The sequence below is a fragment of the Musa acuminata genome, chromosome BXJ2-10 (assembly GCF_036884655.1).
Source record: "Musa acuminata AAA Group cultivar baxijiao chromosome BXJ2-10, Cavendish_Baxijiao_AAA, whole genome shotgun sequence".
In the NCBI taxonomy this organism is placed as follows: Eukaryota; Viridiplantae; Streptophyta; class Magnoliopsida; order Zingiberales; family Musaceae; genus Musa; species Musa acuminata.
This window is the reverse complement of record NC_088347.1, coordinates 22,839,568-22,857,280: the sequence shown is the minus strand read 5'-3', so window position 1 is coordinate 22,857,280 and position 17,713 is coordinate 22,839,568. Positions and strand designations below refer to the sequence as shown.

General features: G+C 38.6%; 1 protein-coding gene and 7 non-coding genes across 9 annotated transcripts; all 8 read right to left on the bottom strand.

Annotated features, from left to right (window-relative positions):
- Positions 1 to 1,732: 1,732 nt before the first annotated feature.
- Positions 1,733 to 1,946, bottom strand: LOC135626103 (small nucleolar RNA U3). The gene has a single exon (XR_010492269.1). It is a non-coding gene; the product is annotated as a small nucleolar RNA U3 (small nucleolar RNA).
- A 100-nt stretch (positions 1,947 to 2,046) lies between these two features.
- On the bottom strand, positions 2,047 to 2,260 carry LOC135626104 (small nucleolar RNA U3). Its single transcript, XR_010492270.1, has one exon. It is a non-coding gene; the product is annotated as a small nucleolar RNA U3 (small nucleolar RNA).
- A 100-nt stretch (positions 2,261 to 2,360) lies between these two features.
- Positions 2,361 to 2,574, bottom strand: LOC135626102 (small nucleolar RNA U3). Its single transcript, XR_010492268.1, has one exon. It is a non-coding gene; the product is annotated as a small nucleolar RNA U3 (small nucleolar RNA).
- Positions 2,575 to 2,674: 100 nt separating this feature from the next.
- On the bottom strand, positions 2,675 to 2,888 carry LOC135626101 (small nucleolar RNA U3). Its single transcript, XR_010492267.1, has one exon. It is a non-coding gene; the product is annotated as a small nucleolar RNA U3 (small nucleolar RNA).
- A 100-nt stretch (positions 2,889 to 2,988) lies between these two features.
- On the bottom strand, positions 2,989 to 3,202 carry LOC135626099 (small nucleolar RNA U3). Its single transcript, XR_010492265.1, has one exon. It is a non-coding gene; the product is annotated as a small nucleolar RNA U3 (small nucleolar RNA).
- A 100-nt stretch (positions 3,203 to 3,302) lies between these two features.
- Positions 3,303 to 3,509, bottom strand: LOC135626096 (small nucleolar RNA U3). The gene has a single exon (XR_010492263.1). It is a non-coding gene; the product is annotated as a small nucleolar RNA U3 (small nucleolar RNA).
- A 107-nt stretch (positions 3,510 to 3,616) lies between these two features.
- LOC135626094 (small nucleolar RNA U3) lies at positions 3,617 to 3,833 on the bottom strand. The gene has a single exon (XR_010492261.1). It is a non-coding gene; the product is annotated as a small nucleolar RNA U3 (small nucleolar RNA).
- Positions 3,834 to 4,603: 770 nt separating this feature from the next.
- Positions 4,604 to 11,020, bottom strand: LOC104000455 (plant UBX domain-containing protein 8). Of its 2 annotated transcripts, XM_009422509.3 has the most exons (11): positions 10,761 to 11,020; positions 9,563 to 9,624; positions 8,919 to 9,468; positions 8,757 to 8,831; positions 8,572 to 8,678; positions 6,990 to 7,236; positions 6,719 to 6,886; positions 6,483 to 6,647; positions 5,511 to 5,654; positions 5,350 to 5,406; positions 4,604 to 5,038 (listed from the first exon to the last, which is right to left on the bottom strand). In XM_009422509.3, the coding sequence occupies exons 1-11, from the start codon at positions 10,842 to 10,844 to the stop codon at positions 4,931 to 4,933; spliced, it is 1,767 nt and encodes a 588-aa protein (XP_009420784.1). In that variant the 5' UTR covers positions 10,845 to 11,020; the 3' UTR covers positions 4,604 to 4,930. The 2 variants fall into 2 exon arrangements, with proteins under 2 accessions (XP_009420784.1, XP_009420785.1); XM_009422510.3 differs by lacking the exon at positions 9,563 to 9,624.
- Between the last annotated feature and the right edge of the window lie 6,693 nt (positions 11,021 to 17,713).

Sequence of the window (17,713 nt, the reverse complement as noted above, 5' to 3'; positions counted from 1 at the left end):
CATATACTATATTTATGATTAAAATATGATGTTACCTTTTTTATTTATCAATGCTATCAAATATAACACATTAGAAAAGTGTACAAATTTAAACATCCTAACCTACTAAAAAAAAAGGATAAAATGTTCCTTATACAAATTGATGTTTAACATCTGCACATAAATTATAAACATATACGTTTTTCATTTAAACTCATGTACATTAAAAACAAAAAACCCATAGAAAACCACAAGATAAGACCTTTAGTGTCTTATCATTTGGTATCAGAGCAGCGATCCTCGGCGTTCTCGCTGTAGTTCGTTATCTCGTTCAAAAAAAAAAAAAAAAAAAAAGGAAAAGAAGAAACACGAGAGGAAGAAGAAGCCGCAGCCACCCCTGCGACCCCTGCTTCCGACCAGCCCACCCGCCGCTGCTTCTCTCCGGCCAGCGCCCACCATCGCCCGCTTTCCGGCCGGCGACCACCGCCGCCGCTGTTCCCCGGCCAGGAGACGACGCTGCCAACGTCCATCCCAGCCCTACTACCGCCGCCCGCCTCCCCTTGCGTCGCAGCGCAGCCGCTCGACCTCTCCTCCTCGAAGCGATCATTATCATCCCCATTTTTCCCCTTTCTTCCACGATAAGACTTTAGGGTCTTATTAATTGGTATCAGAGCCTACGATAAGACCTTTAGTGTCTTATCATTTAAACTCATGTACATTAAAAACAAAAAACCCACAGAAAACCACAAGCTCAGCGGATTGTAGCCTCCTTCTGCTACTTAGACCTCGAGGGAGATCTATCTGGTATCAGAGCCTACGATAAGACCTTTAGTGTCTTATCATTTAAACTCATGTACATTAAAAACAAAAAACCCACAGAAAACCACAAGCTCAGCGGATTGTAGCCTCCTTCTGCTACTTAGACCTCGAGGGAGATCTATCTGATCCCAAGGGTCATAGTACGTGCAACAATTAATGTGCTGGTTTTATCTCTAATATATGGCTTGGAACATTGTAATATTTAGGATGTGGGACTAAATATTATTGGATTCCTGTCTCTGAAGCGGATAATTCTATCACGAGTGAAGAGAAGTGTTGGGCGAGTTTTGTCACGTCATGATGCCCGCCAGCTTCAGGCTGGTGTTTGCCAAGCTACTACATACATTGCCATGTTCCTCTCTCTCTAAACGATGCCAAGCTACATACATTGCCATATTCCTCTCTCTCTCTAAACGAGGCGTACGAGATTCAGGTTGGGGTTCCTTAAGCTGTAAACAATGGTAGATTCTTCTTCTTCTTCCTCTCTCTCTCACGCATCTCGATATCATCTGCTTGAGCGATGCGTCTAAGCTTCAGGTTCTTCTCTCTCTATCTTCGTCATGATGCCCGCCAGCTTCAGGCTGGTGTTTGCCAAGCTACATACATTGCCATATTCCTCTCTCTCTCTAAACGATGCGTACGAGAATCAGGTTGGGGTTCCTTAAGCTGTAAACAATGGTAGATTCTTCTTCTTCTTCTTCTTCTTCCTCTCTCTCTCACGCATCTCGATATCATCCGCTTGAGCGATGCGTCTAAGCTTCAGGTTCTTCTCTCTCTCTATCTTCGTCACGTGTGCACGTCAAAAAAACTACTTCAAAATATTTTTGTTATTGCTCTCACAATTATCTTCATAAGCTCTTCCTTTCATTATCATATCTATATAAAGAAGTGTTTGACCCAACATTCGAGTCGAACGTCCAAAAAACGTGTTTTGGGTCTGTCAGACAACCCCAGGATCGCCCCAGTCGATGGGCACCATCAGCTGAGAACGATCCCCTACAGCGAGAGACCTCGAGAGATCCCCACCGTTAATCACGCTCCGATCCTGAGGTCCTGAATCATCATCAACCAGACTTTTGTGCCTGTCTCGTTAGAGTTCTAAGAGACAGTTGTACGAACCTATAGAACAGATCCTGTTCAAGTATTGCTCTCACAATTATCTTCATAAGCTCTTCCTTTCATTATCATATCTATATAAAGAAGTGTTTGACCCAACATTCGAGTCGAACGTCCAAAAAACGTGTTTTGGGTCTGTCAGACAACCCCAGGATCGCTCCAGTCGATGGGCACCATCAGCTGAGAACGATCCCCTACAGCGAGAGACCTCGAGAGATCCCCACCGTTAATCACGCTCCGATCCTGAGGTCCTGAATCATCATCAACCAGACTTTTGTGCCTGTCTCGTTAGAGTTCTAAGAGACAGTTGTACGAACCTATAGAACAGATCCTGTTCAAGTATTGCTCTCACAATTATCTTCATAAGCTCTTCCTTTCATTATCATATCTATATAAAGAAGTGTTTGACCCAACATTCGAGTCGAACGTCCAAAAAACGTGTTTTGGGTCTGTCAGACAACCCCAGGATCGCCCCAGTCGATGGGCACCATCAGCTGAGAACGATCCCCTACAGCGAGAGACCTCGAGAGATCCCCACCGTTAATCACGCTCCGATCCTGAGGTCCTGAATCATCATCAACCAGACTTTTGTGCCTGTCTCGTTAGAGTTCTAAGAGACAGTTGTACGAACCTATAGAACAGATCCTGTTCAAGTATTGCTCTCACAATTATCTTCATAAGCTCTTCCTTTCATTATCATATCTATATAAAGAAGTGTTTGACCCAACATTCGAGTCGAACGTCCAAAAAACGTGTTTTGGGTCTGTCAGACAACCCCAGGATCGCCCCAGTCGATGGGCACCATCAGCTGAGAACGATCCCCTACAGCGAGAGACCTCGAGAGATCCCCACCGTTAATCACGCTCCGATCCTGAGGTCCTGAATCATCATCAACCAGACTTTTGTGCCTGTCTCGTTAGAGTTCTAAGAGACAGTTGTACGAACCTATAGAACAGATCCTGTTCAAGTATTGCTCTCACAATTATCTTCATAAGCTCTTCCTTTCATTATCATATCTATATAAAGAAGTGTTTGACCCAACATTCGAGTCGAACGTCCAAAAAACGTGTTTTGGGTCTGTCAGACAACCCCAGGATCGCCCCAGTCGATGGGCACCATCAGCTGAGAACGATCCCCTACAGCGAGAGACCTCGAGAGATCCCCACCGTTAATCACGCTCCGATCCTGAGGTCCTGAATCATCATCAACCAGACTTTTGTGCCTGTCTCGTTAGAGTTCTAAGAGACAGTTGTACGAACCTATAGAACAGATCCTGTTCAAGTATTGCTCTCACAATTATCTTCATAAGCTCTTCCTTTCATTATCATATCTATATAAAGAAGTGTTTGACCCAACATTCGAGTCGAACGTCCAAAAAACGTGTTTTGGGTCTGTCAGACAACCCCAGGATCGCCCCAGTCGATGGGCACCATCAGCTGAGAACGATCCCCTACAGCGAGAGACCCCCACCGTTAATCACGCTCCGATCCTGAGGTCCTGAATCATCATCAACCAGACTTTTGTGCCTGTCTCGTTAGAGTTCTAAGAGACAGTTGTACGAACCTATAGAACAGATCCTGTTCAAGTAAGGTCGTGCTCTGTTCTCACAATTATCTTCATAAGCTCTTCCTTTCATTATCATATCTATATAAAGAAGTGTTTGACCCAACATTCGAGTCGAACGTCCAAAAAACATGTTTTGGGTCTGTCAGACAACCCCAGGATCGCCCCAGTCGATGGGCACCATCAGCTGAGAACGATCCCCTACAGCGAGAGACCTCGAGAGATCCCCACCGTTAATCACGCTCCGATCCTGAGGTCCTGAATCATCATCAACCAGACTTTTGTGCCTGTCTCGTTAGAGTTCTAAGAGACAGTTGTACGAACCTATAGAACAGATCCTGTTCAAGTAAGGTCGTGCTCTGTTCTCCCGTTGGGGTTATAATATAGCTTGAAGATATCTTGGTAATTGTGATGTGGGACTAAGTGTCGTCGTTGCGGATCGACTCGGCGAGTCATCCTACGTCGTTGTTCCGAGTCCAGATTCGTTATTGGTGAGTGGTGCTGTGGACTCTTATCAAAAAATGGTGCAATGGATCCTATATTCGCAGCCCGATCGATGGATTAACAGAGAGTGGAAGCAGATTAATTCCTCGCTCTTGGAGTTCTACCACGAGAGAGAGAGAGAGAGAGATGGGGTTGACCGATCTTGATTGATCAACTTCAGTGAGAAACAAATGGAAAGACAAGAACATTTATAATTCATTAGTCTACTACATGTAGTTTAATGTGACACAATTTACCTATCTACTCGACTCCCTCCATCCATCATTCTGCCTCTCCATCACCCACCGAGTTCTAAGAAGATGGCCTTTAATTGGCCTCGAGTGACATAGGAAATCTCCATTCCGTTGCTAGTAACGCTGCATGGTTTATGCATTTGTATTCTATCGCTAACGCTGCGTGGTATCCGTACATACAGACATCTTGGCCTCTTAAAAGAGGGAGGGAGGGAGAAGCTTCTGTGGCTGCAGCAAAAGCTTATCGAGGAACAAAACCTGCTGCTGCTCGAAGAAATTTCCAGCTTTACTGAATTCATGATTCAATAGGTCAGAAAAGATAATGCCGGATTTCCTTGGTTGAGCTTCTGAAAGTGGCTGTCAGCTCACATAGTTTAACATAATTCAAGGAAGAGAATATTAGTTTCTCTTTATTAAACCTCTATTTTTTCTTTTCATTTTTTTGGTAGCAAACATGGTTCGTGGCGACCTTTCTTTATATGTACACGGTTTTCTGGACCGACGACTGCAAACATAGAAATGAAACCATTCCTGAAAGAGCATTCAAATCTCACCAAAAGGGGCAAATCACCAAGTCTTCACACATGGACTGAGTTCAACCAAACACTTGGTCATGGTTTGAGACCACCAACATCTCAGGCAAACACCCGTGGAAGCATCCAATTTTCATGTGATAAGTTGATCTATTGTTCTAGCACTTCCAAGCATCGCAGGCTCTAAATCAACTCTAGAAACAGTGCCTCTTGCTTGCTCGTCAGGCCCAGTTCGCTCAAGGATAGTTGGGTTTCTTCTTCGGTGAAAGCACGACGAGGATATGGCCTCACCTGTCAGATACAGAGAAATGAAATGAGGGCAACAATGATAATACTGAAACTCGAGGCAAATAAATTGATAGATCCACACGACGCAATGAAATGATGCACAGAGCAGACTAAAGCAGCTTTGAAGTGTGCTGCTAGATACGGAAACATTGACAACCAAATCTTATTTTCAAACCCCATAACAAGACCAACTGAATCGAAACATGCCAATCGAAGATTCTGACATACATATGACATGACAGTTCTCCAGAAGTGAAAGGTACTGCGATTATAAAAAGAGCGACAAATCAAAACATCACAAACTGAAGTATTACCAATCTGTAGGAGCCGGGCTTAACCACCTTTCCAACGTCAATGTAATCAAAAAGCAACTGCAACAAATGGCAAAAGTGTGATTAAAGATATAACCCCCAAAAAAAGAAGAATTAAATGCTTCTGTATGCTTTGTCAATGATGGCCGATCCAAAAGTTCAACCTGAAGTTTGTCAGATTTCAGAAAGCGACGTCCACGCCTACTTCCATCAGGCATACGCACGAGAAGAGTCACAGCATTTCCATCATCTAAAGAAGGCTCCTGTGGTAATAATGATTGCTTTGCAGCAAGCTTCAACTCAAGTTCCTGCAACAAACCAGGTTATCCCAACCACTAAACCAATAAGTATCGACCCAAAAAGAGTCTTTGTTGTATGTTAATAATACTTGCACATTCTGCATATAATATACCTTCAAGGACAGACTACTGAACTGTTCCCCACAAGGTAATCTTAATCATAGGTAAGTACGGCTGGAGGATGAATGTCAAAATGTCGATTAATTTTCCATGCCAAGACAACTAGACACAAACTTCAAGAAAGCAAAAGACTACTAGATGACTATTAAGCTTAAAAACTCATTTGTCGTACCATTAAAATTTGTTCAGAAACACATGTATATAATCTCTATTCTCAGTTCATCTCTCCAGTTTTTTGAAATGAAAATGGGTTTTCTTGTATCCTTGATCATATAACTTCTCCCTCGTACCTCTATTTTCGAAAGTCATGTCAAAAATGTTATAAACAAGACTTTATAGCTGCTAGTCTTTAATTTATATTTCATATTTTAAACAATATAAAAACTAATAGTACTAAAATTGTGAAGTATATGAAATCATTGTAATTTGTCATCCATCCAAATTTTAGTTACAAATGTGAAGTCTGAAATTCTGTAGACACATACAAATAAATTAAGATATACAACTCTAGGGCTTCAAGGGTGCCCACAGTATCTACAGAACTAATATAAATATAATAGCAAGTCATATTTTTCTCACTATAGCTATATATAGCTAATTTGGCAGCAACATGATATTTAAAATCTTAAGACTATAAACCTTAAGGCAGTAAATAATTTAGTCCAAAAAACCATCTCCATTGCTGTTGGTTCGCCATGTAGAGACAGTATGTATTACCTCTTCCTCAAGCTGTTTCTTTTGATTTTCCTCCTCTTCATGCTTCTGCTTCTGAAGAGCAGCTTCCCTGGCAGCAGTCTCTTCCAAATGGCGAAGTTGAGCCTCCTGCTGGGCCTTCAATTCTTTTTCTCTATCAGCTTGCAGTGCTGCAAGATACTCATCATCCTGAAATCAACGACACTTTGCATAAGTTGACTGCAGCAGCAACCAACTGACAGTAAAAGGGCATATCGAACCTGTTGCTCTCTTAACAAGCGCTGTGCTGTAAGTGTAGGGGATGGTGGACGAGGCATTTGACGAGGTGGATATCCAAAACGATATGATGTTCCATCAGGAATACCACCGAACATTGCAGCCTCAAGCATGACAGCTTCATCATGCTCCTCGGAAGATATCCCACCCCACTTATCCAAAGAATAAAGAGAAAATTGTTCATATTACTATGATGTTTGAGTTCAATTCATTCATGAACAAAATAATAACATACTCCATCGTTCGTATGCCTACCTCGTCATTCTCAAAAACATGTCCATTATGCTGAGGGTGCCTATCTATAGGCTGTGGAGGACCTGAAGCACTATAGCTGACTTGTCCAGAGTCTGCAGAATCTACATTAGCAGGAGTTAAATGCCTGGAACGGTGTCTCACTAAAGGTTGTTCCTCTATGTCTTCACTTTCTTCCAAAACAAATGGATTTTCCTCCTCTGATTTCACTTGACTTGAGGTTCCAGTGTCAGCTGAAACAAATCCATGCCTCCAACAACAAAAGGGCATGTATCAGTAACAAGAGTATCATTTAGGCAATTCACTAGATACAATCTTTTCATATCAAAATAATTATTAGTTAAATGTTTCACGAAGAATGACCAGAATAGTATTTGTAGTCACCAAAATCTAGAACAGATTGCATAACTCATGCAACATCATGAGACATCAAGAACAATGTGGACTTCTCCACAAATGGATATCTGATGGTCTCCTAAAAGACTATTTCAACTACTGTTGCACATCAAGGCAGAATGTTATACATAGGCATGGATACAACTTAGACATAATAGAATTTTTACCTAAACTATTTGAATGAGGATAATGTCACCAAAATAAGACCAAAACAACATTACTCCAAGGCTTTAATCGAGGAAATGTCAAGCCAAGCAATAGTACCACACTGAATGGGCAGCTATAGCACATACCATGAAATATGCGTTGCAGCAGCCATAAAAATCACATACCAAGAAAGGTACATGTGATGGATACTCATGACCAGCAAGGCAAGCACAGCCAAAATTGACCATGCATGAGGTGTTGGTTGCATGCTTTGACACTCAACAATGTCACACATTGGTTCAGAATGCAACTGAATTTTTTTTAAAAATGAGGAAAACAACAAATATAGAACTAGTTCCAAAAGCTTCTACAAGTTTTCAACAAAAATACATTAGATAAAAAATGTTCTAAACAACCTCTTATTTATCCGCTGTTGATATAATGCCTACTGAAACATAAGAAGAAAGTATTAAATGCTCTAAGTATTTTACTGCCACTATTAGATGAATTAAGTATCATCATAAATTCCAAGAGTGTTTGATTGAATCAAGGATTTAAATCTTGGCCTAATACTGGTTTCAATAGCCTACTGGACTGATATGGTTCCAGTACATCAGATAGTGAACAGACACATACCATCTAATATTACCCGAAGAAAAAGACATCAGGGTGGATGGCCATGTGTTAAGACATGCTGCACACCCGCACACACACCCACATGCAGGTGTGTGCCAGTTGGTTGGCCATGTGTTGATGCACACACAACCGCACACTTGCTCCCTCCCACCTCCCTCCCTCCACACAGTGTTCTTCCATTTTGACTCTAGCTGATCTTGATTAAACAGCCAACTTCCATTAGGTTCAGCCACACATAAGATCATGCACACAAGAGACTTAAAAGAAATGAAGTAGAAAAATTAGAATATTTGCACGATACCATTCCCTATCTGATGATAATAGGATTAGAAAAAGGCCACAAAGAAATAATGCAGCACCTTTGTGGATTCTACTTCCACATCAATGTGTAATAAAAGATCCACACCTTCCATTAAATGCAGCATCTTTTTCTGCATCATCTACTTCCATAATAGATGGATTCTCTCCAACATACACACCCTGTTGACGTAGCACTCTCTCTTGTTCTGCTGTCTGTAATTAAGGAAACATCAAAACATTGTACAGATAAAATAACCACTTAAAACTAGAGTAGATAAGCATAAAATAGACCTTCAAGGACAATGAAACGGCTCGTGCAAGATCAGTATCATCAGTTGCAGGCGACTTTGGGTGATCATGAATATCCTACAGTGACACAGGTGAAAATGATTGGTAAGACGATGGATTAGTTACAGATCAAAGATTTATAAGATCATCAAACTGTTTAATTACATGTTGCTGAGCTTCTCGCTTGGAAGCTTCAATAGCAGCTTTGATCATTTCCTCTTCTATCTCATTGCTATAATCAGTCATATCAGCCAACGGGGAAACACTTGGTCCAGCACACTGACCAAGAGAGGTGTCAGCAGAGGATTTAACACCATGACCACCATGAGTAGGTTGAATGCCATCATCATCTTCATCATCAATGATGACAGTGCCATGAATCTCATGACCATGTGCAGTTTCATTTCCAGTGACCTCCTCAATTCTAGGTCCTACACCAGAAGGTCCACTTCCTCTGTTGTCATCCTTGAAATCAATGGGAATTTCCCTTACCTCCCTTGGGTGAGAAACACGTGGACCATGTCTAGGAAAACTGGAAGCACCTCCACCATCAAAAAGGCTTGAAAAAAGGCCAAATTTTGAATCAAGCAGAGAAAATGGGTTCACATCTCGAGTAGCAGATAATAATGGAAAAGAAGGCCTTAGAGGCCCACTGTCAAAAGCGTCATCTGTCTGCATCAAATCTTCACGAGGAGGGACAGACCCTTGATTTGTGCTGGATATTAAAACAGTTGTTAGATGTAACTGATAACTAAGTAAAAACCCGGTAATCACAAGTAAGAGCATATCAGTAAGTGTAGACCACATACTTAACCCTATCTACTTCGCTAAAGTGAGCATTAATAGCTTCATTCAGGTCCCCACCACGTTCCTGAGTATCATTCATGGAAAAATTTGATTTTGTAAGGAGAAGAAATTCCAGTTAAGATTGCAAAAATGTAAATCCATCTGATTAATTTGATCTAACAAAAGAAAAAGCACTAAAGTCGAACACATGGAACGACATGATTACAGTCATAACAGAAACAAGGATATTATTTAACATTCATGCAATTTACAACTATAAAACCTAGCCCAACCCTTCTACTAAGTTTCCCAACAATCCAGCCAACTTAACTCACAAACCATTTGAATGCCGTAGTTTCGATAAGGATTAAAAAAGAAAAAAGAGCAAAAAAGGATGACCAAAAGTTTCACAGTACATAGCTCAAGTCAGCATTTCAACAATTTATTCATCCTTGGAACATAACTTTATCCCAGATAAAGTATTGGATGAAACCAAAACTGCTCAATTGAGACCCTTTCATGTGAGATGAAACGAAAATTTAAAACCTTGCTCCATAGACCTAACTCACTGTTCTACAATAAGCTTAAGAAACCGTCAAAAACAATATATTAATAAACCGGGATTTATTCCCAAAATTCACACGCATTTTAGCAAGAAGTGTGAGAAAGTAATATGGTCAAGGTAGCCATACTGATCCACTCTCCTTTGCTCGTGACGCATGAGATGTTCTCATGAAAGGTTATACCAATCGCACAAAGTTTTCTTCAAATTGTTACGTAAAGAATACATGCTTCTAAAAGGAAAAGATAAGAACATCAACCAAAGGAACACAATAATGCTTCACGATTCCCACAAATTTAAGCATAATAAGAACATTACATACCTGCAAAAGCTACGTGCAAGCTAATAACTATTCATACAGAACATATTTGAGAAGCCATTTTATCAAGCACACCTAACACATTCCCCACTAAGGTCACTTTACTTACCCTAAGAGCACATCCCCTCACGACAAGTGATGGCCCGATCGATTTAATCTAAAGAAACCAACGAATTACACTAAGCAATCATATTAATCGAAGAACAGCAATCGAACTACCGATTCGGATCGCAAGTCGCCAAAGAAGAAAGAAGACGAAGAGGAAAAAAAAAACCCAATTCTGGATCCGACCCAAGGCGAATCAACCAGAAACCGTCGGGACCGCGATAGGGGATCGTACCTCGAGCTTCTGCAGCGCGACGGCCTCGGGGGCGCCGGTGATGCTCATGAAGGTGTCGATCGCATCCCGCGAGAACCTCGCCATGTCTCCCGCTTCGCCCGAGTCGACTAGGGTTTGCTGCAGCTCCAAAATTCGATCGCAGAGAGGGAAGGGGCGGAAACGATCTAAAATCGAGGAGGGGGAGGCATTTAAAGCGGTGGAAGCGAATTCTAAAGACGTCCACAGACTTCTATAAAGGGCAAATGGAGGCGGACCGACGGATAAAGAATACAAGGTTTCGTGACTTGGGAGAAGGCGAGGTGCCTTGTGTTTACGGCCGGGCCCGGAGTGAGGGCCTGCGACGAGGACCGTCCGATGTGCGTCAATATTCGTGTGAGTGGCCGGTGGCGCTTGCTGTGGAATGCGTGTGGCAACGTAGAGAATGAAGATGGCAAAGGAAAGTCGTTGATGTACCACACAGCAGAATCAGCGAACCAATGTATGCCGCGTGCCGGAAAACCCATCTTTATTATTATTATTATTATTATTATTATTATTATTATTATTATTATCATTTTGTGGTTGCTGCTTTTCATGTTTCTCATATACTTTTATTTATCATAATTCTTGAGAATTACACCATATGGATTGATATGATGAATCAGTTCATCAATTTAGATCGATTAATACAGTACTGTGGATCAGTCTAATTCTTGCATGTAAGATTTATAGTGATATTTATAATATATTTGAATAGATTTATAATTTTTAATATTTTTACTAAAATGTTATAAATCTATTGAAAAATATTATAACTGAAGCAGATACAAAACCTACTATAAACTACCTCATACATGAAAGTAAAATTTTAAATAATAATTTTTAATAATTTTGCCATGAGTCGAATATTCAGAATTTATCATAACAACAATAACGTTAATTTAAATATATTAAAATTTTAATTATCTATATATAATTATATTTTAACACATAAGCTTTATCAACTTTTAAATAAATATAAATTATTGATGTGGTGCTTTGTGATTGAAGATAAGATTTCCCCAACTATAATAGGAGAAGGAGGACATGTTCGTTCGCCTTTGGTCAGCGATCAATGTTTCTAAGAGGCTCCATGGCCAACCCTCATTTCTTCATCGTGATAACCTTCGTTGCATACCTGGTCTGGAAACTTGATAGCTATTTAGTATTATTTTTTAATTTCATTTATATCCTAGATGTATTATTAAAATATGATGTTATATTTTTTATTTATCAATGCTATTACACATCAGTAAAGTGTACAAATTTGAACATCCTAACTTGCTAAATAAAATGATAGAGTTTTTCTTATAATATATGCACATTGATTATAAACATATACATTCTATATTTGTTTTGGCATATACCTATATTTAGTCATCTCTTTGCCCATCATATGGATGGATTAACAATATCATAAAACATGGTGTATACTAAGAGGAAAAACTCAATAAATACTGATTTCTAATTTAACATATGAAGGTGAGCATGCATTGTGCTATATTTGCAACCCCACAACACTAAATGCAATAAACATGTTATCATGAACTCATCTTTTTATAACCTCTTTTAACTGCATATAATCTCGTAGTATATAAGATACATAATCAAGAGGTAAAACTCTTATTCAAGGTAAGTTATAATACATTTGTGCAAGGTTGTAACATTTGCAATATAAAATAGTAATACATGTATGATCTCCCACATCATGTATTATCATAGGTACAAATGTACTCTCCCACATTGCATGTCATATATACCAATACCAATGCATAAACATTTGATAGCAGTTACCAATTAAATATATATAATAAAAAGATATAATTTTGATTTAATCAAAATATACATACGCAAAAATAATTCATGATATATGCCATAGGAAATCATAGTCAACTTTTCCGCTATATTTCATTATACATACGTGGACTCTTACATTGCTGTATAAGTGCGTAAAATCATGATAACTTATCTTCTTATTACTTCTTTAATAATATATAATACCATAACCTAATAAATGCATGCCAAAATGGTAAAAATTTTGATGTATAATAAGTTATAATGTATACGTGCACCAGTAGGTCGAAGCACATGTATTCATTATAACTTATCTTCGTATTACTTCTTTAATAACATAAAATACCATAACCTAATAAGTGCATGCCAAAATGGTAAAAAATTTGATGTATAATAAATTATAATGCATGTGAGCACTAGATAGATGAATTATAACATGACAAATGCCTAATAAGGAGATAAAATTTTAATTTAAAGTAAATTAAAGCATATGCAAGGATAATTCATGGTGCATGTAATAAAAAATTATATACATTTATAAATATTATATTTCATAATATATATGTGCACTTCTAAACTATACATCATAACATATACGTATACTTCTATATCGTACGTCATAATATATATTTATACTCTTATATTATATAATCTTATGTATGTGTACTCCCACACCACATGTGTAACATATACATATACTTTTACATTATACGTTGTAACATATACATATACTTTCACACTATATTATTGTAGACAAATCTGTATATAGGGTGTTTGATGTAACGTTTATGTATGTCTATATTTTTCGATTTTGTTCATGCTTTATATAACATGTAAAGAGCTTATAATAAACTTGATAACCCAAATTTGGTTGGTTTTTATGATTATTTTAATCTCATAAATATAAGTTGTTTGCATGTCAACTAGCATAACATAGAGTGTCAACTAGCATAACATCCTGGATCTATCCAAATGACACATAGTTAGATGAGCCTTTAGGATATTATCTAGAGTTATTTTGTCATCTTATTTTGTAGCAATATCATATGAGCACTTGTGGTGACTTTTGGTCATGGTGGACCATCCTAGATCCTTTGTCATGTGATCATTTAGAGCTTACAAAGTCTATGTTTATAATTTATACTATTTATAAGTATTTGCTAAAATGTGTATTTAGAAGATCCTAAGTTAATAATTTCTCTAACTCATCTTCTTTTTTGCGTGTTCTTATAAGATCATAAGAATTTCGAAGAGGTTAATCATTTACGAATGGATATGCAATGGTGCAATATGACTTAAGCAAAACCAACTAAGCACGTGACATATGATATCGAAGTAGGATAAGTACACTTATAAATACTTGACATGTAAATATGGGGGATCTAGTGGGGCTACATTGAAGGCAGCCAACATACGCGATTATTTAAGGAAAACATGTATATAGTTGTAGGAAAAGGAATCACTTAGATGAACGAGTATCTGAAATTGATATTCAAAGAAATGACCAATGTAGCCACGAGGACAAACGAGCTGAAAAAAATATGTAGTGCATAAAGGTTAGGATAGCTCAATATTGACAACGAAACATGAAGGTACTCAAGGCAAGTGAGAGTACTTAGCAAAGGACGAGACCATGTAAGAATGGTTGGGTTACTCGACGATTGAAGAGTTATGTAAAGCTCACAAAAGTAAGGGAGAATTGCTAACTCAAAGAATTTAGTACTCATGCAAAGACTTATATACGGAGGATTGACTATTTGTAACTATTCGAAGGTGATCGAAATCGATCTCATGAAGTATGATACCTTTCTATTTGGCATGGGAAACATATATTTGTAAAAGGATAAAGTGTGTAATATGTTTAACATGTTGTTAAGTCTTGAGAGGCATAACGAGGTTATATTGACGAAGAGTCAGAATCTAGCAAGTGCACTCATTGTGACAAAATAATGCATAGTTTGTTTCGCAAGGTGAAGTAGTATAAGAAGATGGTGGTCTCTAAAACTTCTAGAAGGAAGGATGTCAAGAGGAAAATTGCTCCAACAAGATATATATTTAGGAGGAATAAGTCTCAATTCTCTAAGGGCGAATCATATGCAACGAACCGCATATGTTAAGATGGTACTTCAAAATAATAGCTCTATAAAGCTCAATGGACAAAGAAAGTAATAAGGCGTCATCATAGGATCTTGCATGAGGTAATACAGTAGTGGACGTATTGTAAGAGTGAACCAAGATAATACCAAATAAAGATACACTTAGAACCGATGTGAAGATATGACTCAAAGGAGGGTTGGCCTGTGGAATAGTGAGTATGAGAGCCACAATTAACTCAATACAAACCAAGGAGTTAAGTAATTTAATTGGAACCTAGTGAAGTGCCCAAGCCACATGAAGGGAGTCGATATAGAAGATAAAATATAGAGTGATAACGGAGCTTTCCTTGGACAATAGTCAATGATATAAACTTTTGTAAAAACAAGAGTGAGATTATGTTGTTTTATGAGTCTCTCATTCTAATGGAGCAAACTCATTTTGCATGGTGCCAAAGTTGACTCATCTTATATAGTGCTAAAATTGAAGTTAGCTTTGAGGCATATGCCAAAGTTCAAAGACCATTCGAAGAGGCTTAGTGACAAACAATGGTCGTCAAATCATCATCAATGGTGATTGATTCTTGTGAAAGTAGATTGTCTACTTTATTTCTTAATAGAATATCAATTGAAATTAAAAGTGATGCAAACCTACTTGGATGCGACAACTAAGTAGAAGAGGAATTGATAGACAAATTTTGCATAGGAAAGACCTTAAAAACTTTAAAGTCTATAAGACAATGCTCATTAAAGCTTCACTTGGTATCCACTTAGTTCAAGTGATGTGAGACGCTGTTGGAAAATCTAGGGGGTGACATCATATGTATAGCAGAAGAACAAAAAATAAAATCCCCAATTCCCAAAGATATATTCATCGTCGTGCGAAGATTGGTGCATAAAAATTTATGAAACAGAAAACCATGTGTGAGATAGATTATATTACTTAGGGAGATCGTATATCTCTGAATCCCTGTAGATCTCTGGGAGAGGGTGAAGGAGGTCAAGCGCCCTCCTCTCTAACGGTGATCCACACAACAGGGCTACGATGATGCTCCTCAAAACTTCAGGCCTGCTATGAGGTGGAGAGCGAGAGAAGAACAGGAAAGGAAGTAAAAGGCTATAGCCTATGAACTATTGAATCCCTCATATTTAAAGAGGTTCTCTGTCAACTTAACCCTAATGGATCCTCCCCTTATTGGGTATTAGATCTCCATCCAAGTACCTAAGCCTCTTAGATTAGTGGATCTCTATCCAATAATCTCTTATGAGCTCTTATTGGATCTCATCCATAGGATCTAATAATTCAGGGGCTTATTGGATATCCAATAAGATATGGAGTTTCGATGGATATCTCGTATCCGAACCTCTACTTATCGCAATGTCTACCATATGTGTGTGACCCTCTAGGCCCAATATTGAGTTGGCCGTGAGTCATACTTATCAGAACTCCTTCTGACTCAGTGAATTATTATCTTCATAATGATTCACTCAACTCATCGACTGTGGTAGTACTAGGCCACTACGCCCTTTCTTCAAGAGTCTTTGGGGACATACTCCTAAAAAGCGATATCTCATGTCTCATCGGTGTGAGACCTCTCTTGAAATTTTTTATGTCAAATATTTTGACAATAGTATCTATGTACTTAGACTAGGATAGACCAAGCATCCTCTTGGATCTATCTTTATATATTTGAATCCCCAAGATAAAGGATGCTTCTCCTAAGTCCTTTATGGAGAAGTGTCTAGATAACTAAACTTTTACTATGGATAGCATTCATACATCATTCTCAATGATCAGGATGTCATCCACATATAACACCAAGAAGGTAATAGCGCTCCCACTTACCTTCTTACACAAGGCTCATCTTCGTTTTTAACGAAGTCATCAGATCTGATTGCCTCATCAAATCTTATGTTCCAACTTCAGAAAGCTTACTTTAGTCCATAAATGGATCTATGCAACCTACACACTTTATCTAGGCAACCCTTAGACACAAATTCCTCGAGCTATATTATATACACCTCTTACTTGAGGTTGCCATTAAGAAATGTGATTTTTACATTCATCTGCGGATCTCATAATCATAGTGTGCTATAATAGCCAATAGAATTCGGATGGATTTTAGCATGGCTATTGGTGAGAAGGTTTCGTCATAGTTAATACCTTGCCTTTGACGATACCCCTTACACTAGCCTTACTTTATAAGTCTCTACCTTTCCATCTACTCTGATATTTTTCTTAAAGATCCACTTGCAACCGATGAGTACAATACCCTTAGGCACATCAACTAGATTCTAAACCTTGTTGGAGTACATGGAATCCATTTCAGAATTCATGGCTTCTTACCACTTCTCGGAGTCTATGCTCATAATAACCTCCTCATAGGTCTGAGGATCAATATCCTTAACATCATCTTCTCCAATATGTCCCACATATCTCTTAGGAGGATGAGATACTCTACCGAACCTACGTAAAGTTGGAACTTATGCATTATGTACATGAATAGACTCGGGCTATAGAGTGGTGCTTGAGCTAGGTTCTCCAACCTCACTCAACTCTATCATGCTCCCACTATCTCTCCCAAGAATATATTCATTCTCAAGGAACACCGCTCTCTGGGCTATAAAAACCTTTTGGTCCTCGAGCTGATAGAAATAATACTCACAAGTTTTCTTGGGCACGAACTTGCATTGCTCCGTCCTTGATTTCAACTTATCAGGGTTGTGTATTTTAACGTGGGTAGAGCAGTCCTAAATCTTAACAACTTTAAGATCAAGCTTCTTTCTTTTTCATATCTCATATGGTGTAGATACTACCGACTTAGTTGGAACTCTATTAATAAGGTACGCTACGATCTCTATGGCATATCTCCAAAATAAGATGGTAAGTTAGCAAAACTCATCATAGACCGTACTATGTCGAATAGCGTATGATTCCTCCTTTCATATATACTATTGAGTTGAGATGTATAAGGAGATGTCCATTAGGATGGAATCTTATAGTCCTTGAGGAACTGGGTCAACTCTGTACTTAAGTACTCACCTCCT

Bases quoted from the DNA above. Each gene is read 5' to 3' on its own strand.
- LOC104000455 (XM_009422509.3), bottom strand. From the start codon at position 10,844: ATGGCGAGGTTCTCGCGGGATGCGATCGACACCTTCATGAGCATCACC. The intron at 8,832-8,918 runs GTAATTAAACAG...GTGTCACTGTAG, and splicing joins AGCGAGAAGCTCAGCAACAT to GATATTCATGATCACCCAAA. The intron at 5,039-5,349 runs GTAATACTTCAG...TGTATCTGACAG, and splicing joins AGCCCGGCTCCTACAGATTG to GTGAGGCCATATCCTCGTCG.